Source organism: Quercus suber, unplaced genomic scaffold (assembly GCF_002906115.3).
Source record: "Quercus suber isolate HL8 unplaced genomic scaffold, Cork oak 2.0 scaffold_402, whole genome shotgun sequence".
Taxonomy (NCBI): Eukaryota; Viridiplantae; Streptophyta; class Magnoliopsida; order Fagales; family Fagaceae; genus Quercus; species Quercus suber.
Genome location: NW_027069853.1, coordinates 510573 through 534427, shown reverse-complemented (window position 1 = coordinate 534427; position 23855 = coordinate 510573). Strand labels below are relative to the sequence as shown.

Here is a 23855-nt window from a genome sequence, read left to right as displayed (position 1 = left end):
AATGGTGGAGCTTTTATAGAGGAGACGCAGCTCTTGTGGAACCATTTTTGTTGTATGAAAATTATTCCGTGGCGCGTTGCCAACTACCACTAGGAAACATTAAAGTCCTTTTGTTTTCTTTGTTTTTGATTTGATCATTATTTTGAACTAAAAATTGATAGGGTAATAAAGATCACAAGCTTGTGGCCAAATACCACTATTTTTTTTAAGAGGGAAAGGATGTAACACCCCATAATTTTGATACCAATTTAATTCTTATTAGTCGTGGTCCCGCGTGCTTCGCGTGATAATTTTTATTAGGGTGGTATTTTATTTTATTAATATTTATCATGTTATTACGTCTCAAGCTGTGTTATATATGTATCACCAATATATAGTAGGATTCATGCTGACAGGAGCATTTGCTCATGGAACTATATATATATATATATATATATTTTATTAGAGATTACAATTTGGAAAAAAATGAGGATAATTTATAAAAGAATTGATTTTTTTTTTTAAAAAAAAATGTTAATTCTACCATACTTGGTTGACTAATTTATACATTTTCAAGTCAATTGAATACATTTTGCATGTTACATGTAATTCCTTCTTTCCATAAGGGTAAGGACATTCATAATCCCAATCATCCACTCCAATATTTTTGCATGCTTGGTTTTTTGGGATACGAAATGTGTTTGTTACGAAAATTGTATACGGAAGGATTTGTCAATAGTTTAGTTTTTTTTTTTTTTTTCATTTGGTTGATTTATAATCGAAAATAGTAGTTATATTCCCTCGTCATTTGATTCACATAACAACGCAATTGCTAATCCATATTTTACATTTTTGTTCCCTTCTATGTTGGCTTGAAGAAGGATTTCTTTCCCCTTTTAATTTGATCTTTTACAAAATATTTGTGATCATGTTGTGTGCTCATTTTGTGGTTGTGTAGTTATATTAGTTTGTAATTTTTAGGTTGTTTAGGATTGTAATTTATAGTGTTGTGTGTGTTTTATGGATTAGTGATTGCTCTAGTTATTAGCAATAATTTTTCATTGTCGATTAAGTGAATAAAAGCTTTTCATATACCCTTCACAATAAAGCCCAAGCCTATAGTATTTAATATATTTTTTGATTATAGCTAATGTTTAATGTTCTCCTCAATGAAGCCCAAGCCAAATAGTTTTTCACGCTACGATACATGTTCAATTGCCACTTAAGAAAATCGAAAGACAATAATTTCAAATTATTGTCTTTTATAATATCAAAAGTCTCTTATAATTAAATTATTAATAATATTGAAACCGCGGAAACAATCATTAAAATCCAATTCTTTGGCTCTTCCTCTCTTTATTTAACTAAATTACTTCTTTATACCTATTCAATTGCCACTTTCCTTAAAAGAAAAAAAAAAAAAAAAATCAAAAGACAATATATCTGAACTATCAAAACTCTAATACAAATTAATTATTGTTAGGTTCTAAAGATTTAGGAATTTATGTGTTTAGAACTCTAATTTATATTGTTGGCAAACCATGATTAAAACAGGTTGTTAAGTCTTGTTTAGGCTTGTTCAAAGTTGTGTCTTTCATGTAAAGTTGGAATCGAGAGGCTGCAGATGCATTTGTACATTTCGGCCTGGCTCGATCGATCGAAAGTTAGACTCGATTGATCGAAAGTCGGCCAGAATGTTTTCTGCAGAATTTTCCAACTCAGCCCTACCTCATTAAACGTTTAGGGTGTTATGTTTTTGCCATAGGTATATAAGGCAAAACCCTAGCCACGTTTTTACGAGTAGCTCTAAGTGTATTGTTGCTCATACTTTGCTGTTTGTGTGAATCTCTTGTGAGATCATTGAGGAGCTTTCCTTCACATAAACTTAGGGTTTTCAAGGTAGAGATAATATCAACATCTTGATGATCAACTCAGTTGCTGCCATTGGAGCTTAAAGAATAACAAGCGTGGGTGCTTGTAGCTGATTGGAGAATCTAAGAAAGAAGGAGTCTGTGGATTCAGAGCTTGCACGTGATCGTGTCAGTAAGTTCTACTGGTGGGTAGTATTAGGAAGTCAAACGGAGAGCTTGTAAGTCCTTTTGTTTGAACTTCGATTCTTTCGTATAGTGGATTCAGGTTTACCTTAAGGATAGCTAGGTCAAATCCTCCCCAGATTTTTACCGTGTGGTTTCCTGGGTTATCATATCATTGTGTTATTTACTTTTCCGTTGCTTTATATAATTGATATGATTGTTTGATTTGTTAACCTAGATTTGAATAATTTGACTAAGTTAATCACTTGGCTAATTAACTAGGTTAATCTAGTTGGGTTAAGGGGTCTAAAACTGTTCAAGTGGTATCAGAGCTTAGATCAAAAACTTTTTTTTCACCTCCTAAAGTTTCCCCAAATTTTTTTTTCAAAAACTTGTTTTGTTTTTCCTATTTTATTGGGGGAGATTTTTTTTTTTAAACCTTTGTTGTTCATAGGGGGAGTTGTCTCTATTTTCTATAGAGTTGAAGTGGTTTGTGTCCCCTTGATTCTCTATTTTCTCTTATCCTTTATTGCGTATAGTGACTGTTTATTCTTTGTATGAGTTGTCTTTGTCAATACGTGACAAAAAGGGGGAGAAATTATTGATTTATGGGAATCATGTTTGTCTTGTTTAGGGGGAGTTGAAATTATTTTTAAAAGGGGAGAATATAAATAAAAACTTTTTGTTATATCTAACTTAGGGGGAGAGTTAGTTTACTTATGTTTTTATTCTTGTTTCTTGTGATTCACTGCTTATTGATTTATATTTATGAGATTATTCATTGATATATGTCCTTATTCTATGTTGTGTGAATCTTTACAAGAATGTTTCATTTTTGCTATATCTAACTTAAGGGGAAAGTTAGTTTAAATATATATAGATATAGATACGTAAATTAAAAAGGAGGTCTACATCAAATAGATTTAATTGATTTGGGTCTAAGATATTAAAAATAAGATAAATACTATGGTATATAAAGCCCAATTGAGGTGGCATAAGTAAATATATGGGCTTTGATAAGCTTTTAAAAACCCTAACCTTTTACCTCTTAAGTTACACATGTATATACATAAGAAGGTTCCTTTTGTTTCAGTCGCAACACACTATTAAGGTTTTCTTTTCTTCTAGCGGCTGTGCAGGGAAACTTGCGGTATGATTTTCTTATGCTCTAAATTTAAGAAGTTTGAATATTCAAAGCTAGCAATTGTCATGAACCTAGACTATCATTATATTAATAGAAAAAGGGCTCCTATAATTGTTATTATATTAGATTAGGAATGGTCAATATGGTTGTATGTCAGGAAAAGGAACTCCACAGGCTTTGAAATTGTACCTAATAGAGAAATAGGCTTGGATTTTATCAATTCAAGTTTGTCACCATGTGAAAGGGAAAAGGTTGCTTTATGGTTAATATTTATCTTCTTATCATCCTTCTAGTGACGTGTATTTAGCTCTAAATTATTGTAGAAGGCAGCAATGCTTTTCAAGCCTAGAATATCTTGTTAGCCCTATAACGTAGGAATAAGAAATTATATATTATTTAAATTAACCAATTTGCCATCCACGCACCGCCATTGTTCAAAAAATTGACTAGCAATATCTTGTGTCTTGCGGCATCAAGGGATTTATGGTGGCAGATATAGGCGGACTCTATAATTAGAATAGTTGTGAAAATTTTGGAAACCTGATTGACAAGTTCGGGCATCAAACGGGCATTTCAATGCTCCCATTTATCAATTAAATAACTACAATCCCAAGTAGTGATGGCCATGAATTCAATAGCCANTTGTTATTTATGATTGTTTGATTTGTTAACCTAGATTTGAATAATTTGACTAAGTTAATCACTTGGCTAATTAACTAGGTTAATCTAGTTGGGTTAAGGGGTCTAAAACTGTTCAAGTGGTATCAGAGCTTAGATCAAAAACTTTTTTTTCACCTCCTAAAGTTTCCCCAAATTTTTTTTTCAAAAACTTGTTTTGTTTTTCCTATTTTATTGGGGGAGATTTTTTTTTTTAAACCTTTGTTGTTCATAGGGGGAGTTGTCTCTATTTTCTATAGAGTTGAAGTGGTTTGTGTCCCCTTGATTCTCTATTTTCTCTTATCCTTTATTGCGTATAGTGACTGTTTATTCTTTGTATGAGTTGTCTTTGTCAATACGTGACAAAAAGGGGGAGAAATTATTGATTTATGGGAATCATGTTTGTCTTGTTTAGGGGGAGTTGAAATTATTTTTAAAAGGGGAGAATATAAATAAAAACTTTTTGTTATATCTAACTTAGGGGGAGAGTTAGTTTACTTATGTTTTTATTCTTGTTTCTTGTGATTCACTGCTTATTGATTTATATTTATGAGATTATTCATTGATATATGTCCTTATTCTATGTTGTGTGAATCTTTACAAGAATGTTTCATTTTTGCTATATCTAACTTAAGGGGAAAGTTAGTTTAAATATATATAGATATAGATACGTAAATTAAAAAGGAGGTCTACATCAAATAGATTTAATTGATTTGGGTCTAAGATATTAAAAATAAGATAAATACTATGGTATATAAAGCCCAATTGAGGTGGCATAAGTAAATATATGGGCTTTGATAAGCTTTTAAAAACCCTAACCTTTTACCTCTTAAGTTACACATGTATATACATAAGAAGGTTCCTTTTGTTTCAGTCGCAACACACTATTAAGGTTTTCTTTTCTTCTAAGCGGCTGTGCAGGGAAACTTGCTGGTATGATTTTCTTATGCTCTAAATTTAAGAAGTTTGAATATTCAACAGCTAGCAATTGTCATGAACCTAGACTATCATTATATTAATAGAAAAAGGGCTCCTATAATTGTTATTATATTAGATTAGGAATGGTCAATATGGTTGTATGTCAGGAAAAGGAACTCCACAGGCTTTGAAATTGTACCTAATAGAGAAATAGGCTTGGATTTTATCAATTCAAGTTTGTCACCATGTGAAAGGGAAAAGGTTGCTTTATGGTTAATATTTATCTTCTTATCATCCTTCTAGTGACGTGTATTTAGCTCTAAATTATTGTAGAAGGCAGCAATGCTTTTCAAGCCTAGAATATCTTGTTAGCCCCTATAACGTAGGAATAAGAAATTATATATTATTTAAATTAACCAATTTGCCATCCACGCACCGCCATTGTTCAAAAAATTGACTAGCAATATCTTGTGTCTTGCGGCATCAAGGGATTTATGGTGGCAGATATAGGCGGACTCTATAATTAGAATAGTTGTGAAAATTTTGGAAACCTGATTGACAAGTTCGGGCATCAAACAGGGCATTTCAATGCTCCCATTTATCAATTAAATAACTACAATCCCAAGTAGTGATGGCCATGAATTCAATAGCCAAGCCCACTAACAAAGTTGAAATGTAATTCATAGAAGCTAGACACCTCCGTAGGCCTTAATGATGATAGGTTAAACTATTTGAGTGTGAAAACTGATTTTAAGTGGGAAATTGTGTATTGATGGACATATCTTTGGTGTTGCTAGGTTCTAATTCTACTAATTTGTTGTGATTCAAGGGAGGTTGGTTCGTACTTTTGCAACTAAGAGGTAAGTGTTTACTAATTTTTGGGGGTTTTCTTAAAACAATGTTGATTATTAAACTATTTTATATCAAAGAAATATGTTGATATTCTATATATAAATTGAGATTTTATAAATGTTTGATGGGCACATTGACTATTCGTTTAATGAAAAACTTGTGGGACAATCTAAATTTATTTAAACTTGTATGTGTGAATATATCTTTATATTTTTGAGAATTATGAATGGATTATTTTTGTGAGCATATTGAATATGTTTTGAAAACTTATGGCAAGTCGTGATTAAAAGCTCAGTATTGTATTTAGTCCTTAGTAAGGGACAATCATATTACAGCTTGTCCTTAGCAAGGGACGATCCCAGAAAAGTGAACAGTGCACATTTGATAGCTCCGTAGCTAAGGAGTATACTATTGAGGATCCAAAAAGGAAGCTCCTTAGTAAGGGAGTGCACCTTTAGGTTCCAAAGGAGCCACCCATAAGAAAGGAGATAGAAAGGAGGTTCCAATCCCAAAAAGGGGACAACACAACTCTGTCAATGAGGCATAAACGTTGACCATGAAAAAAGCCTAGGAAATTGTTTATATGATGGTATGGATATATATGTTATGATGACTCACAATATAAAAATATTTTTTTTATATGAAATATTTGATGATAAAATATTGATGAGTTACAAGTTATGAATTTGTTGTAAAAATTATTTATTTGAAAGGTTTTTTCCACACCCTAATGTTAGTAAATTCCACTTATTGAGTTATCTTAACCTCCTTTATTTCCCTTTACAAATTCATTAGAGGGATTATTGGAGTAGAGATTTTTAGAAGACAATAGTTACGAATTATTTTATGGAATTGAGGATTTTATTATTATTTTTTATGGCATTAAACAGTGTATTGGAGAATTATTTTGAGGATGTTTTGTCTTTGGTGGATTAGAACTTTGATATTTGTGATGAGATTCTAGGTTGCTGGTTACTTTTATTTAATATATATATATATATATATATATTATTTATGAATTATTTAGATTGAATAGACTTTCATTGCTTATGATTTTGGGGCGTTACAGTTACTTACCAAATAAAAAAAGTATTGCTACAGTATAAGTTATAAATGATTGGTAGGCCTTCAAAAATCAAGAGGGTTGGCCTATGAGATTTATGAAGTCATGGGTTTGAAACCTCTAATGGTATAACCAACAATGGGGCCACCTTCTAGGGATTCTTCCATGTAATTGTTTAGTATGTGTGGGCTAGGGAGAACACATATACCTGAAGGAATAATCAGGTCCTCGATGCGCTATAGATACCTTCATTAATAAAAAAATAAAAAATAAAAAATCAAGCAATTAGTAGGTATTAAGTTATATAAGTAGTTGGATTAGAACGGGGACAGGGTGATAGTTTTTTAAGTCAAATATATAATGGACATGTATATATGTATTTTTTTTTCTTCTTTCTGTGATTATTCGATATTTGGGAGTTTAAACTTGGACATCTCTGTTTAAGATACTAGGAAGTGCTAATTAACCTACAAAGCTCTTAACAACATATATACGTAATTAGTTCTACTTGCTATAGTATTACAACAAATGTCGGATACTTTTTTTTATTTTATATATATTACAGAATGAGATGATTACCTTCCGTTTTCTAAAAATTAAAGTGCATAAATGGCATAATACAAGTAGCTAATATTAACAATCTTCTATGCACATTTGCATTTGAATAGAAATTGTTATTGACAAATTGAATTTTGTGTTGAATTTTAAGAGCTCCTTATTGAACAATATAGTCGGAGTTAAGCCTTTAAATATTATAGAATGAGATGGGGTCACATTAAGTTCTCTAAAAATTAAAGTGCAAAATTGAAATTCTTTTTTACTGTCCGCTTTGACTCCTTTGAGCCGAAAATTACAATAATAAAAATCGAAATGGAAATTTTTTTGATTCCAAAAATATTTGGAGTGTCACAATCCAAATCCATAAAATATGAATTTAGAGGCAGAACTAACTTATCAATCTAGCATAAGACAACTTTTCCCTCTCCCCTGTGTGTGTGTTTGTTTCTTAAAAAAAAAAAAAAATATCTAGCATAAGACAATAAGAGTAACTAACTTGAAAAAAAATAATAAAGCTCTAATGGAATAAACTCTCAATTAATCCTCTTACGACCCATAAATGTTCAAAAATAGAAATAAACTCCAAATATAATAAAATTTTAAACATAATAGAGATAATTAAAAACCTAAAGTAAAGACAATCCCTATTGAAGATGTCTACAGACTCCAAAGCCCTATCCTTGAACTTTACCAAGCACTCCAAAAATACAACTCTCGGCTAAACTTTAATATGAAAATGATAAATGATAAGATAAGCCACACATCCAATAAGCATTTATACACTATATACAATAAAATAGAGTTTTTTTTTTTTTTTTTTTGGAGAAAGAATAAAATAAAGTCAACCAATTTTCCCTCTCCCCTGTGTGTGTGTTTGTTTCTTAAAAAAAAAAAAAAAAAAAAATCTAGCATAAGACAATAAGAGTAACTAACTTGAAAAAAAATAATAAAGCTCTAATGGAATAAACTCTCAATTAATCCTCTTACGACCCATAAATGTTCAAAAATAGAAATAAACTCCAAATATAATAAAATTTTAAACATAATAGAGATAATTAAAAACCTAAAGTAAAGACAATCCCTATTGAAGATGTCTAAAGACTCCAAAGCCCTATCCTTGAACTTTACCAAGCACTCCAAAAATACAACTCTCGGCTAAACTTTAATATGAAAATGATAAATGATAAGATAAGCCACACATCCAATAAGCATTTATACACTATATACAATAAAATAGAGTTTTTTTTTTTTTTTGGAGAAAGAATAAAATAAAGTCAACCAATGCACGAGTATTTTGAATTCACAAATCAACTCAATAATATCAAATAGAGAATAAATTCGGTCCGGATGTGGCGTAAAAGGCCACTTTTACGCCCTCCAATAATGATGTGCCACATCATATTTTTGCAAATAAAAGACTAAACACTTCCACACTAAATCAAATCCTCTTCAATACAAAAAACCAAATCCACACTTCTTCTTCCCTAAGTAGAGATGCTGCCGAGAATCTCCAGTTACGACCATCAGAGGTGGAGGACAATTAGCGGTGGAGGAAGTGGACCACAGAGGAGCCTTCGGGGGTGCTGCCGACAACCCTCCAATCCCAAGGTGGATGCTGCCTAAGACAATATCGATCTCTGAATTCGTAAGAACATAAACCATCAATCTTTTCGTGGTGGAATTTCACCACCAATTACATGAAAAAAAGTTGGAAAGAACAAAACCCACAATACCAAATCTAAAAAAAGCTACTCTAGCAGTAAGATTTAAAAAAAAATCTTTGATTTTTGAGTCGGGTTTTAATCTAGGTTGGCAACTCAGGGAGTGGTTGTTGAAGTGAGCTTATATGGGTTGGTCTTATGGTGCCATTTGGTTGTTGAAGTGGGCTCATGTGAATCGGAGAGAAAGGGAGCTAGTGAGAGAGAGAAGTGAGTTTCTAAGCCACAAACAGTGGTCGCGGGTGGCAAGAGTTGTGGAGCTTGGCCAGCAACTGGAGATGAGGGAGCTTGAAAAGATCAGCTATGGGGCTGGTCCGATTAGAGAGAAGCTGAAGCAGATGGTTGTTGCCTTGTTGGTGAGCCTTGCAAAAATATAAAGGGGCACATCATTATTGGAGGGCGTAAAAGTGGCATTTTACGCCACATCCGAACCGAGTTTATTCTTTGTCAAATATATGATTAGCGTGTGTTAAGCCACACTATAGGTTTGAGTTGTGGGCAGATCTTCTTACGCAAATGTTATGCAGAAATGTCTTTTGGTATCAATAAGCAAGTGTTAAGCCTCAATGTTGGTCGGAAAATTATTGAATACTCCGAGAGTATAATAAATGCGTACTCTGCCCTCTCACATAAATCGTAGGTCCCATTATGAATTTAATTAGTGAGACTTACAATTATATAAGAGAGAAAATATACATTTATAGTACTTTGGGAGTATCCAATAATTACACATATTGGTCAAGTATTTTTCCTTGTTATTTATGGGATTAGTATCGTTGATCATGAATCACCTTAACAATGCATCCTTGAAGTTTTTTAGCGTCCATTTTGAGTGAATCCTACTGCCCTGTCTACGTAAGATGTGGCATACTGCCCTGTCTCATTAGCATAAGTTTTTGTCTTTCATATCTTTCAAGTCTCTCACCTGTTGGAATTTAAAAGGATTCTTTCCCTTCTCAAGAGGAAATTAGGTATCCTTAATCACCTGCATTTTCTTTCAATCCTGTTAACCAAAACTCTTTCATAACTTGTAGGCTTCCCCCTTATCTTGATATAATTAAGACGAGAATACCATTTATTTTGAGGACATGAATTTTATCCAAACTAGTTTAAAGAAAAACCTCTCAAACTTCTATATATATTTTTTATTGAATGTGAATTTTGAAAATTTAACTATTAGAATACACGTTTTTTTTTTTGTTCTCAACACATATATCAAATTTCATTCAAATCTAGTGTTATTTATTATTCAATTGATAAATTTATTTTTTATACGTAATATTTTACCATAAAAACTTGAAATTTAAATATGCCATTGATGACATAGCTCATCTTTATCTTCTTAAAATTTTGCAAGTATGAAAGATATAATAAAAATATAAAATCTAGCAGTTAAATTTTCAAAATTCAAATCCAATAAAAAAAAAATATAGGAATTTAAAAGATTTCTTTCCAAACTAGTTTGGAAAGAAACATTTTTCCTTATTTTGGTCCCTACTAAGATTGGCACCTACTTAGAAAATGGTGTGGAACATATTAACAATGACCTTGCAATTTGCAAACTGATAAAAAAAAAAAATGGTGGTTTTGCCACAGGTTTATTAATTACTTAAAAAGTAAAAAAAAAAAGAGAAGAAGCCAGGTAGTGTAAAATATCTCAAGTACCCTAAATAGTAAAGAATAAAATTGCCTTTTAACTTTGTTCCGCTATTTTATTAACAAAGGGGGAAAATTTTATAGCCTTCAGCTAATAAATCAAAATGCAAAAATCATGATTCTACTCATCAAAACTTTTCATGTCACTCTAATAGCTCCAGATGTTTGAGTTGATATGTTTGTTCCTCGGGAGGTCTGAGGCTGTCCAATTGAAAGCTCTTCAACATCTCTTGCAATTGCTGAAAGCCCAAGACCTAAATCAGATAGACAGTGAGGGAAAGAATGTGGTGAAGGAATATCGGATGGATGAATAATATCAGAAGCGCAGGTCCAAAAATTCTGCATGGTTCCAGCACTACAAGAAAACTGGGTATAGGCAACGTTTTTTTTAGCGACGTTTTTAAATCTGCCGCTATACGTAGTATATTGTGACGTTTCTAGAAAACGTCGCTAAAGAGAGAACCTTTCACGACGTTTCTTAAAAAACGTCATTGTAACACAAAACAATAGCAGCGTTTCTTAAAACGTCGCAAAACGTGCAGCTTTAGTGGCGTATATTTTATTTATAGCGACGTTTTTATCAAACGTCGCGGTAGATATTAAAGAGACCCAACGTACCTGTCAAAAAATTTTGGGAGGGGAGATATAGCGACGTTTCTGGGGAAGATATAGCGACATTTTAGAAACGTCGCTATATGTTCCCAAAATTTTTGTCTTCTTCCCCCGCTGAAAATTTTGCTGAAAAGCCACTTTTCAATTCCCACGCTTTTTGTCCCTCCTTTTTCCTCTTTTTTTTTTTTTTTTTTTTTTTCCTACACTTTTTTTATTCTTTTGTTTGGCGTTTTAAAGGTGTCACTAAAAACGTCTTCAAAACGTCGCTAAATGTATTTTCTTAGATTATTTACGAAAATGTTATATTATTTAGTGACGTTTTAGAAAACGTCACAAAAAGTTTTTGAACGCCACTAAAGAGTAACATATGGCGACGTTTTTGGAAACGTCGCAAAAAAAAAAAACGTCGCTATAGACCATTTGTGTCTATAGTGACGTTTTTTGGGTTTTTAGTGACGTTTTCAAAACGTCGCCTATACCCAGTTTTCTTGTAGTGCAGGCAACCAGCATGAATAACTTCTGCTGGCAAAATTCACCATTGGGTTTGGGATGAAATGTGCACTGCCAGGCATTCCCACCTGTTAAGACAAGCAAAATCATTATTAACACAAAAAAAAAAAAAAAAGAAAAAAGAAAAAAGAAAAAAACTGGTTTGACGATTTGGCTAGAAGAAAGATTCATTCAAAAAAGAGAATTTAAGAGATCAAGGAAACAGAAGGAAATTGACACTATGTGTTGTTGGGAAAAATTCTATATAACAGTGAATAAATTTCAGCAAGCACAGTAAAAGTACACCTACACAATAACATAGAAATTTACGTGGAACCCCTTTCTCCTTGAATGGAAAAATTACGGGACAAACTCCGAATAATTTTACTATATCAAATAGAGATTACAATATTTAAAGATACAATTTAAGTAAAGAAAAAACTCTCTTTTTCTTTTCACTCACTGCTCTTTCTCACTATATATTTTCTCTCACTCTCTATTTTTCTCTTCTCTTTCTGCTTGCTCTTACTCACGCACTAGTCCTCACACTTTGGGACTTCAGTCTTTTTCCCACACCTTCACTGGCCGAATGTCCTTCCTATTTATTTGCTTCACCTTTTCCATTTTTCTTCCTTTCACACTCTACTCTTCTCTTCAAATCAAAATAAACGCAAGCTACTTACTTTGACTTTGCTTCAACCAAAATCTCTTTTCTTCCTGCCATAGCCGAATCTTTTCTTGCTTTTGCTTCTTTCTTTTCTTTTGTCCTCAGCGTGTCCAACACACTTTGGCTCACTTCCCATTAAGAGAAGTATGACTTCTCACAAGTCATGGAAAGCCATGCTCATTAAATGAGCTCTTGAAAAAACAGCATGTGGGCTGGACCCACGGTGCAGTACACCCAACATGTGTATCCTAGGAGATGAAGCATTTACATCTAGTGGTGAATGAAAAGAAATAAATTAAAATTCCATGCTTAAAGAAATGTGCTTTGTAACAAGCCATATGTGGCTGGCTATTAGAAACATCTGAAGCTGCAATCTTGATTGGAATCAAGGATATATAGTTCTGTTCACCATATAATTCAACATGCTATTTGTGGAACTTTAGAGAACTATAATACAATTTTAATCAATTTTGCAGCGATTTATTAAAAATGCAGACACCACCAGCCTATGAAGCATAAAGCAAGGTTGCAAATTTCCAATCACCAACATTAGTCCTAATGAAGTACAGCATAGAAGATCCCTTCGATTACAGTACTGTTTTAAAACACTATGAAGTAAAAATCTCCCCCAATAATCTTTCCAGCAACCACTTACCATAAGTCACAGGATATACTTATTCCATATCTAAATGAAAGACCAAAAACATTTCAAACACTGGCCGTGCTGTGTGATTGGCAAGACCGTGAAAAGGAAAATGATTTCAGCAAAGGTGCACTGCACTTACAATTAGGCCATTAAAAACCATTTTAGTAGCCATAATTTAAACAAGCATATATCCATGAGAACCCTTCCTATTAAGCCCTCACCAAAAATTGCATAAAGAATTTTTTTTTTTTAAAGAAGCACAGCAAGATATTAAATTTGCGTGGTTATAGATAGTGTGAACATCATGGTCTAATTCCTCACAAGGTTCATTGCATTGACAAGTTGCTTTAAAGATCACTAACAATGGTCTTAGTTTATAGTTGATATAGTTCTTATCCAATTATCTAATACTAATAGTAAAGATAAAACACACACACACTATGCTGTGAACCTAAAATCAGTTTAAATAATTTTTATTTTAATACCATATGGATAATACAATTCAACAATTAAAAAAAGTGGCAAAAATAAAAAATTTTAATTACCATGGAAGGAATTTGACAATAATTCGGAGCACCACATACCAAGGCTGGAATTTGAGCAAGTGGTGGAATATCCAACGCCAAAGCTTCAGAGCTGCCAGCCTATAGGAGTGCAAGCCACAAGAAGTCAACAACTATATTTAGCATACTATTTTTACACTGTATTTGAATAAACTAGAGCATGGATGGACTTACCTCTAATGACTTTTCAGCATCACTTTTCTTAGTTTGTGAAATTTGGTAATCCTTAGGAGCAGACGGAGAGATTTCCGCTTCATTCTGCAGAGTCAGCTCAAACACACTTGGTCTTTGTTTCATCTTATTAGTTTCAGAGGAAATATTTCTGTGCATGACTAGCAATCTGGGCTGGGGTTTTGGTGGTAACAAACTTCTGTGAAATTTCTTTCCAATCATGTTTCCCAAGCTGGTTTAGACCACTTAGAAATAATTTGTGCTCTTCCTCAGTCCATCGCTTCCCCGAAACAAACAGCAAATTAACTACATTAAAAACTGCTAATTTTATGTCCAGTGATAACTTCTTTCCCGCAAACAACATATTGACACAATGTTTTTACTTCCATAAGAAAGAAAACACAAGATTTTTTTGACTTTCTATAAATTAAAACTAAAAGCAGTTTTTTGACATAATATATACCTTTCGTTTTCTGATCAACAGCAATGCTTGGCTCTCTAACAACTTGACGCTTGTTGTTCTCGACGTTGCCATTAACATTATTCTGTAAATAAACACCAAATATTTTGATGCACGCAGCTGCATTAGTGTTATTATTGGCAGTATTGCTAATAACAGAGCTGGTGCAATTCCTAAAGTTGTGGCCAGTGAGGCCACATTGGGAGCACCTTCTTTCCCTCACCATTGTTCTCTCTAGCAAAGAACAACCCAACCCCTTAATAACTACTGCAACTCTACATATATATATATATATATATATTGTTCTAATTTTTGTTTGGGGTTGAAGGATTTGCTGGATCATTTTTGTGAGAGAAAATTTCTTCCCTTTTGTTTTATGACGAGAAGAGAGACTAAAGAATGAAAGAAAAAGGGAGGAAAGAGGAAAAATAATAATATTTTATTTAACTGGGGATTATTTTAATTGAGAAAAATGTTTGGAGTTGCTACAGTGCTCTCTTGTATTTTTGGTGCGTTTGCTCTCCAAAAAAGGCTTTAGAGAGCCTATAGGAGATGCTCTTAGGGTTTGAAGCCAACCAATTATTTATAACTTAAACTCTAGCAAAAGTAATAAATTTCTTTTTTTTTTTTTTTTGGTAAGTAATTTTAAGAGTATGGTTTTAAAAATTAGACTAGACAAAAATTTGAATAGAGATTGATTCTTGTTTTTTTGGTTTGATTGTGGTTGAACCCATATATGATCGAATTGATGATGTTATAAATAATTTGATTATCTTACTACTATTTAAAAGGCTTTCCCGGTTTGGGATCCTTATTTTTTGATTAAAAAATGCTCCTACAGCCCTATGTTTAAATAGAGAAAAAAATAAAGGACAATCCGGTAAAAATACAACTCTAACTCCTACTAAAACATTGCCTAAAAAATAAAGTCACTCTCCTATTGATTTTCAAATTTCTTATCCATTTATAAATTAGATTCTCAAAATAAAAATTATATATAAAAAATAAAAACACAGTTTTTTTTTTTTTTTTTGAAATTAGCCTCATGACACTCTGGTTGTATTAGTAGTTCTAAATCTGTAATATTAACTAGCCTTTGAACATGGGCTCACGCGCGTGCTTAGAGACTCTTCTATTTTTTTGATAAAAGTTAATAATTTGCATTTATTATAATTTAGAATTACTACATTTTCCAATAATTTAGAAAAAAAAATTAAAAAAAAAAAAAAAAAAACTAGGGGTGTGATGAGTATCATGTGTGGTGAAATAATTTTTCATCACACCTCTAGGATTTTTTTTTTAATTGGAAATGTAGTAATCCTAAATTATAATAAATGCAAATTATTAACCTTTACCAAAAAAATAGAAGAGCATTTAAGCACATGCATGAACGCGTTTTCAAAGGCTAGTATCATAAGCTCTTCTTTTTTTGTTTTTCTTTTTTTTTTTCTTTTTTTACTAAAGAACAAAACTTTCTTATATACTAATTTGGGGTTGATGCATTAGCCAATCACCAAAATTCCTAGGAGTGTGATGAGATTTATGCATTTCTTATTGAAATAAAATTTCATACTAGATCTCATCACTCTCCTAGGATTTTGGTGATTAGAAAATGCAACAATCCTAAATTAGTATTCTTGAAAATGTTTTGTCCCTTAAAAAAAATAGAAGAGCTGCTGAGGCAGAGCACATACAATGCACGTGTGTAGATGCTAATTTTTCTAATAACAAAAAATGTGTGATTAGTGTTACTTTTTAGACAATCAAAAAAAATGATTAAAATTTACATAAAATAAAAATGTATAATATGATTTGNTTGCCAAAACTTGGTGGACTGGGTCTCTGAATACGGTGTTGACGGTCTGGGGATTGGCTGTTCCTGACTGCGCTGGAAAGTCTCATCTCGGCTTGCTGCTGGTGTATCGATCTAACCTGAAATCCCTCATTTCCAGGGGGATAACCTTCTCCTTGCCCTTCCCTTGTTGTTAGTCTTCTTCAACTCTTTTGTACTTCTCAATGCGGTCCATTAGCTGGCGAATGCTAGTAGCGGGCTTACCAGACAGGGATGTCCTTAAACCGTGGTTGGTAGGGAGGCCAAGCTTAAACGTTTCCAAGGCCATCGCGTCAAAATTGCCCTCCATGTCGTTAAACATTTCCCAATATCTATTCGAGTACACCTTCAGAGATTCTCCTTCCCTCATGGTCAAGGACAGCAGAGAGGACAGAGGTCGGGCCACTCTTCGACATGTAACAAATCGTGAACCAAATGCTTGGGTGAGCTCTTTGAATGAGCTGATGGAATTTGGGCTCAGCCCATCGAACCACCTCATGGCAACTGGCCCGAGGCTGGAGGGGAAAACCTTGCACATCAGCGCTTCGTCCCTGGAGTAGACAGCCATCCTCTGGTTAAAATGGCTCACGTGTTCCACGGGGTCTGTTTTGCCGTTGTAGATGGTGAACGCTGGTTGGTTAAAGCGCCTAGGAAGTCTAGCCTCTTCGATCCTGCACGTGAAGGGTGACCTGGAAATCTGGTTTAGAGCCTTGCTCATGGCGTCGCTTCCGACGTCTCCGCGTTATGGACTTCCGCGTTGCCCCTTGTGAGGAGATTCCTGTTCGTAGGTATAGGTCTCGCTGGCCGGTGTCCTGGATTTGGGTTGATACGTGACGTTCGGCTCATCATCAGGGTCCTCATTAGAATACGAGGGAGCCCGTTTCCTCTTTGCATAGCGTAATTCCCTTTTTAGTTTTTCGACCTTCCGCTGCAAATCTCGGTTCTTCTCTGCATGGGACATGTGGCTTCCGCCATGTGACTGGCTCTGACCAAGGGGTATGGTGTGCATGCTACCCTCGCGGTCCTGCCTTCGCTCTAGGTTAAGGAAAGGGTCCTCCTGCTAAGGCGCCCTAGACTCCGCTTCTTGTTCACCATGTTCCGCCATCACCTACTGTCGTCTCCACCCCTGCACAAGCTCTCCCCACAAACGGCGCTAATTGTAGGGTCGGTTTTTGTAGCCTAAGCCCAAAAGAGATTGGTTATAGGCCCAACGAACCCAAAACAATGAATTTGTAAAGAGTGGGCAAAAGAGCTGGGCTGGTTATGAAGCACAAAACAGTCGGCTAGGTCACGTGCAATAATGATAGCGTGAACTAAAGATCGGATAACTCCATGAATGAATATCCGAAGAGGTGTTTTATTGAATAAACAGCGATTACAACGTCCAGAGCTCTAGTAAAGCTTTTTTCTCTCTTTTTCCCCCCCTCCTCCTATTATCAGGGACTCTTCTTCTTTATATAGCATCCCTTCCTATAATCTCCATCGTCCACTTGTTCTTCATCCACGCATCCACTCGAGTGCATATCATGTCGTGTGTCTACTTTAGTTCGTTGTGAGTGGCAGTAGCTGAGGTTGCACTGTTCAGAGGTCTTCTCCACATAAATGCGGCCAGAAAAGCTGTTGCAGCGCATTAAATGCGGTGGTACTAGCCTTTCCTTCAGATATTTTCTAGTTCTGATCATTTCCGGATCCACCCAGAGTCCATCATCACCGTTGGGATCGTTGGGGAGGTTAGACGGACTTTTCACACGTTCGTTTGATCAAAGCTCATCATAGCCGAGGAGAAAGACATCCTCGGATAAATGGTGGCCTCCTCGGACGACACTCCCCTTCTGCTTTAGGGCTTCCTGCTTTAGGTGGGCCGCCCCAACCATCTATTAATTCTCGGAAACACCATGGCCCTTAATCAATGGGTTCCAGGCCCGTTAAGTAGCTTTGGGCTTTTCCCCCCACAGATACATAAGGAAGTTTGTAATTGGTTTTATTTTATTTTTCCTTATTAAATTCTACCATTATATATTTGACTAGCTCATAATTGTAAACATTTTTTAATTAAATTATTACAATAAATAATCATAAATGTAACAATTTTTAAGAATAAAAAAGCTTAATCGTACAACATTATTGAGATTATATATATATATATATATATGTAGAGAGAGAGAGAGAGAGAGAGAGAGAGAGAGAGAGAGAGAGAGAGAGAGAGAGAGAGAGAGAGAAGCTGAACTAAACCAATCCGGCTGCATGCATAGAGTCTTAGCAAATCGAACCAAAAGCATGCACCCATGTCTTTGAAAACCTTCTTGATTTACCATTGGAACCCAGAAAAACCAGCAAAATCGAAGCTCCAAAACTACCAGATCGATTTGAGAGACTTTGGGTGAATGGTCGTTGATGATCTAAATGATTTTAGCAATTGGCAAATAGAAGAATTTTCACAACCAACACATGAGCATACGCTTGGCTGAAGAAGAAGAATCTGCTGGAGAAGAAAGGCAAAAGGAAGGAGAAATTTTTTTATTTTTATTTTTTTTGTGAAAAATGAATGGTGGAGGATTTAGTAGTAGTACTGAGAAATGTTTGTTTGTTTTGTTTTGTTTTTGTTTTTGTTTTTTTGTTTTTTTTTGTTTTTGTTTTGTTTTGTTTGTTTGTTTGTTTTGTTTTGTTTTGAGAGAGTAATAGTGTAGTACTGAGAAATGTGATTTCGCCTTTAAATTAAGTTTTTATTTTATTAAAATTTAATGATAAGCTTTTACTAAAGAAACTGATAAGTACATTTTTAAGGAAAAATAATTATAATTTAAGAATAATAATCTCTTACTATTAGATTAAGAAAAAAATATAAAAGGATATGATTAATTAATGATTATTATAATTAAAATTAAAAATTAGACAAAAATTAAGAATTTTTAAGGAAAAAAAATTAATGAAGAAATTCATTCCAAATTAGATAGATTTGATAAGAGAAAAAAATAGTTGTTGAGGATGAATAAATAAAGATTAAAATATAAATAAATGAGATTAAAGAATGAACAAAGAAATAATATTTAAATTGGATAGAATAAGGATAGAGAGTCTGTTGGAAAGTGTATTTGAAAAAGCAAGTAGATAAAAGCTAAAAATAATTATTCATTCTCCAAACAGTACAAAAATTTGGAGAGACTGCTGGAGATGGTCTAAGGGGATTGGTTTAGTGATATATATGAAGTCATGGGTTTGAAACCTCTAACCAACAATGGGGCCCACCTTCAAGGGATTCTTCCATACAATTATTTAGTGTGTGTGAGGTAGAGAGACCACACATATCCAAAGGAATAATCAAGACCTCAAAGTGCTATAGACACCTGAAAGTTCAAAATGTGTCTAAAACACCCTTGAATGTTTAGACCCCAAAATATAAAATATCAATTCAAGTTTATAATCAAACAATTAATGTGCGGAACATGAACATAAGCCAAACACAGAATTGAAAACTAATCTATGCCAAATATAAACACATCCACAGTAGTAAATATAAGGCAAAGATAAAGGGAAGGAAGATGCAAACACACGGACAACACACGATGTGTTATCGAAGAGGAAACCGAAGTTCTCGGCGTAAAACCTCTCCGCCACCCTCCAAGCGGTCAAATAATCCACTAAAGAATGTAGTTAGGATACATGAACAATAGAAGACCCTCCAAACCTAATCTACCCAAGTACCTAAGCCCTCCAAGCTTCTTGCTCCAATGAGGTTACGCCGCACCTATTTCTTCTTTAGCTACTCGAATTCTGCTACTAGACCATAGCATCAACCAATGTATATTGGTTCCTTCCAAACTGTTTTCCTTAGTACCAAATGAACCTTCTCACAAACGTAGGTGTGGTGAGATAAGGATTTGGTCAATGATCTCTCAAGGGTATGACAATGGAGAGGAAGAGAGTAGAAGAATTTGTAGAGTCTCTAAGGTAAAGATTGGGAATAAGGCAATCTTGTTTTTCTCTAGGGTTTCTCTCACAAAAATTCTCTCTAGAAGCTCTGTCAAATTAGTGGGTATAAGGGTCTATGTATAGTGGTGTGTGTTTGGAATACGAAGAGTCAGTTTTTGCTAAACAGGTTTGATTGGCGGCTTGACCTCGCGGCTTGTCCAAGTCGCGAGTTCAAGTCGTGACGTAACGACCTGGCCAGCTTGGGACTTTTGTCTTGTAGTGCGACAGCTGGCGCGACCTTTTAGCTTTCCTGTGTGCTTCTCACGTGCCTTCATTTGGCGGCTTGCTAGTCGCTAGTCAGCCGCGAGTCCTAGCCGCGAACCCCTGCTTTCTTGCACCTACTTGAACTTTTCTTCACCTCTATTCACACACTACCCTTACATTAATCCCACCTAAATACGGGATTACTAAGTGCTAAATTACAAGCAGATTGGCACGAAATAAAGCCAACAAGATGGTTAATAAATTTCAACCTTACAATCTCCCCCTTTGAAGCAAAGACATAACAACAAAAAAATTACTGGCAAGAAGTACATAACCAAGCATATTCACAAACATGGGAAGTATTGATGCATAGACATGTTGTAATGCTTATGCATGAGTACCCTTTGTCACCCACACGTCACGTGCGTTTGGGGTGATATCCTTGATGGATCGGGTACGAGAATTGGGATTGTCAAACCTTCGTGTGAAGCTTTCCAGGCAATTGGTGAAAGCATCGATCATCTTCATCACGTCCATCATTTCTAGATCACGGTTTTGACTTCTTGCTTACTCACCACCCCAAGACCTATTGTTGTTTCTTCTTCCTCGTGACCGAGGAGCACTTGCATTGTTCACTGCTTTCAGCTTGTGACAATTGGATCTTGTATGTCCTTGTACTCCACAATAGTGACAGAGATAGTTTATTCTAGGACCCTGCTGAGATCTTGGAAGTGATCTTCCTCTAGCTCCATATCTGGAGTTTGACTGACTGTGGGACTTATTGAACACCTTTTGATCAGCCACATTGTTCATCTTCTCAGCTTTAATTTTCTCAGGAATAGACTTATTCATAATCATCTCTTTAGCCTTTACAAGCTTCACTTCTTTGTTAGCCATGATTGATGTGCCACTCCCTCCGGTGTAACCCAACCCGAACTTATCTGAGGAAGGTTTTTGAGATGAAATAACATCTTCTAACTTCTAGCTGGAGACTCTCTATCTTGGCATGAGTTTGCACCACCTCTTGCTCAAGATATCTTACTTTGGTATAAGCTTCCAACAGCTCACCATTTAGTGTCTCAATTTCACACTTCGCCTCCTTGTATCATGCCAGAAGACTTTTGTAATCATCCTCAGCCCTGTTCATCTTCCTAATGGCTGCATTAGCCACCTTAGCATATTTACCGGTCTTCTTAAGGAGTGAGTTGTAAGTCTCTTACAATCCCACTGCTTTTTCAGCTTCCTCATCTTCAACTCCTCACCTATTCCAATAAACTCCAAATCAGAATGTTCTTCAAGCTCCTTCACAAGTGAACACAAATCATCTAATGACTCCACATATGCAACGGTCATGAATGCGGAGTAGTTTCCTTCTCCGTCACAACTCTCTTCAGAATCAGAACTCAAAGAGTCTATATCACTTAGCGTTGTGGCATACGCCTTGCCTTTCCCTCTCAAGAAATTTGGACACTCCTTCTTGATATGCCCATGGCCATTGCATTCAAAACACACAATGTTTGAAGGAGATTGAAAATCCATCCCTTTACTTTTCTTAAAGTCTTTCCTATCACCTCTTGAGGATGGAAACTTCCCTCTGTTGAATGGTTTCCCACTATTCTTCATCTTTAGAAATTTTCGGAAGTTTTTCACAAGATATGATACTTCCTTCTCCACTCCATCTTCTTTGGAAGGATCATCCATTCTTTTGGTGATGGTTTTAAGAGCAAGCGATTTACTCGTCTTGTAGGAAGGCAGTCCAAGCTCATACGTTTGAAGTGACCCAATGAGGTCTTGGATCGTAATTTCATCCAGGTCCTTGCTTTCCTCTATAGCTGTGACTTTTGCTCAAAAGCTCTCCGGTAAGGATCTCAAAATTTTTCTCACCACCTTAGTATCTTCAATCTTCTCATCAAGATTGAGCTTTGCAATCACAATTTCATTGAGTTTCCCATAAAATGAATCAAAGGGCTCATCATCTCCCATTTTAAGCTCTTCAAATTTGGTGGTAAGCATTTGGAGCTTTGTGTCCTTCACCTTCTTAGTCCCCTCATAAGTTGTCTCCAAAATCTTCCAAGCTTCCTTGGCTACTGTCACGTGAGATATCATGTGGAATTCATCTGGAGACATACCATCGAATATAGCATTTAAAGCTTTACTGTTTGCATTGGCTGCCGCAAGAGCTGCCTTATCCCAGGTGGATTTTTCAGCCTCCAGCTTGGTCCAACCTATTTCAACCGCATCCCACACGGTGTCATCAATAGAGCATAGGAATGCCCTCATTCTAACTTTCCAGAAAGCATAATTGTTACCATAAAAAAATGGTGGAACATTTAAGGATTGAGACCTATCCATCTTAAAGAGGGTCAAGGATCACACTCGGGTATTTAAACCATGACAAGTGTACCCGCTCTGATACAAATTAAAAGTTCAAAATGTGTCTAAAACACCCTTGAATGTTTAGACCCCAAAATATAAAATATCAATTCAAGCTTATAATCAAACAATTAATGTGCGGAACATAAACATAAGCCAAACACAAAATTGAAAACTAATCTATGCCAAATATAAATACATCCACAGTAGTAAATATACGGCAAAGATAAAGGGAAGGAAGATGCAAACACACGGATAACACACGATGTGTTATCGAAGAGGAAACCGAAATCCTTGGCATAAAACCTCTCTGCCGCCTTCCAAGCGGTCAAATAATTCACTAAAGAATGTAATTGGGATACATGAACAGCAGAAGACCCTTCAAGCCTAATCTACCCAAGTACTTAAGCCCTCTAAGCTTCTTACTCCAACGAGGTTACGCTGAACCTATTTCTTTCTTAGCTTCCCGGATTCCGCTACAAGACCATAGCATTAACCAATGTATATTGGTTCCTTCCAAACTACTTCCCTTAGCACCAAATGAACCTTCTCACAGGCGTAGGTGTAGTGAGATAAGGATTTGGTCAATGACCTCTCAAGGGTATGACAATGGAGAAGAAGAGAGTAGAGAAATTTGTAGAGTCTCTAAGGTAAAGATTGAGGATAAGGAAATCTTGTTTTTCTCACAAAAATTCTCTCTAGAAGCTCTGTCAAATTAGTGGGTATAAGGGTCTATCTATAGTGGTGTGTGTTTGGAATACGAAGAGTCAGTTTTTGCCAAACAGGGCTGATTGGCGGCTTGACCTCGTGGCTTGTCCAAGTCGCGAGTTCAAGTCGCAACGTAACGGCCTGGCTAGCCTGAGACTTTTATCTTGTAGTGCGACAGCTGACGCGACCCTTTAGCTTCCCTGTGTGCTTCTCACGTGCCTTCATTTGGCGGCTTGCCAGTCGCGAGTCAGCCGCAATTCCTAGCCCCAAACCCCTGCTTTTTTGTACATACTTGAGCTTTTCTTCACCTCTTCTCACACACTACCCTTACATTAATCCCACCTAAATACAGGGTTACTAAGTGCTAAATTACAAGTAAATTGGCACGGAATAAAGCCAACAAGATGGTTGATAAATTTCAACCTTACAACACCTTTATTAATAAAAAAATAAAAAATAAAACTACTAGTAGGTATTAAGCTATGGAAGTCGTTGAATTAGAATGGGGAAAGGGTGATGGTTTTTTAAGTTAATATATAATGGACATGTATATGTAGTTTTTTTTTTTTTTTTTTTTTTTGGGG

The 23855-nt window shown here is 35.0% G+C and overlaps 3 protein-coding genes across 3 annotated transcripts in view; all 3 read right to left on the bottom strand.

The window, feature by feature from the left end:
* Positions 1–13862: 13862 nt before the first annotated feature.
* On the bottom strand, positions 13863–14412 carry LOC112022825 (probable transcription factor At5g61620). Its single transcript, XM_024055449.1, has 2 exons — positions 14190–14412; positions 13863–14032 (listed from the first exon to the last, which is right to left on the bottom strand). The coding sequence occupies exons 1-2, from the start codon at positions 14410–14412 to the stop codon at positions 13863–13865; spliced, it is 393 nt and encodes a 130-aa protein (XP_023911217.1).
* A 1759-nt stretch (positions 14413–16171) lies between these two features.
* Positions 16172–16735, bottom strand: LOC136062319 (uncharacterized). Its single transcript, XM_065761226.1, has one exon. It carries the CDS (start codon positions 16733–16735, stop codon positions 16172–16174), a length of 564 nt encoding a protein of 187 aa, XP_065617298.1.
* A 5300-nt stretch (positions 16736–22035) lies between these two features.
* LOC136062318 (uncharacterized mitochondrial protein AtMg00810-like) overlaps positions 22036–23855 on the bottom strand; it is a 50805-nt gene continuing 48985 nt past the window's right edge. Inside the window, exon 2 of the mRNA XM_065761225.1 lies at positions 22036–22415. Within this exon, the coding sequence (XP_065617297.1) occupies positions 22036–22415 (380 nt within the window). The remainder of the gene's footprint in view (positions 22416–23855) is intronic.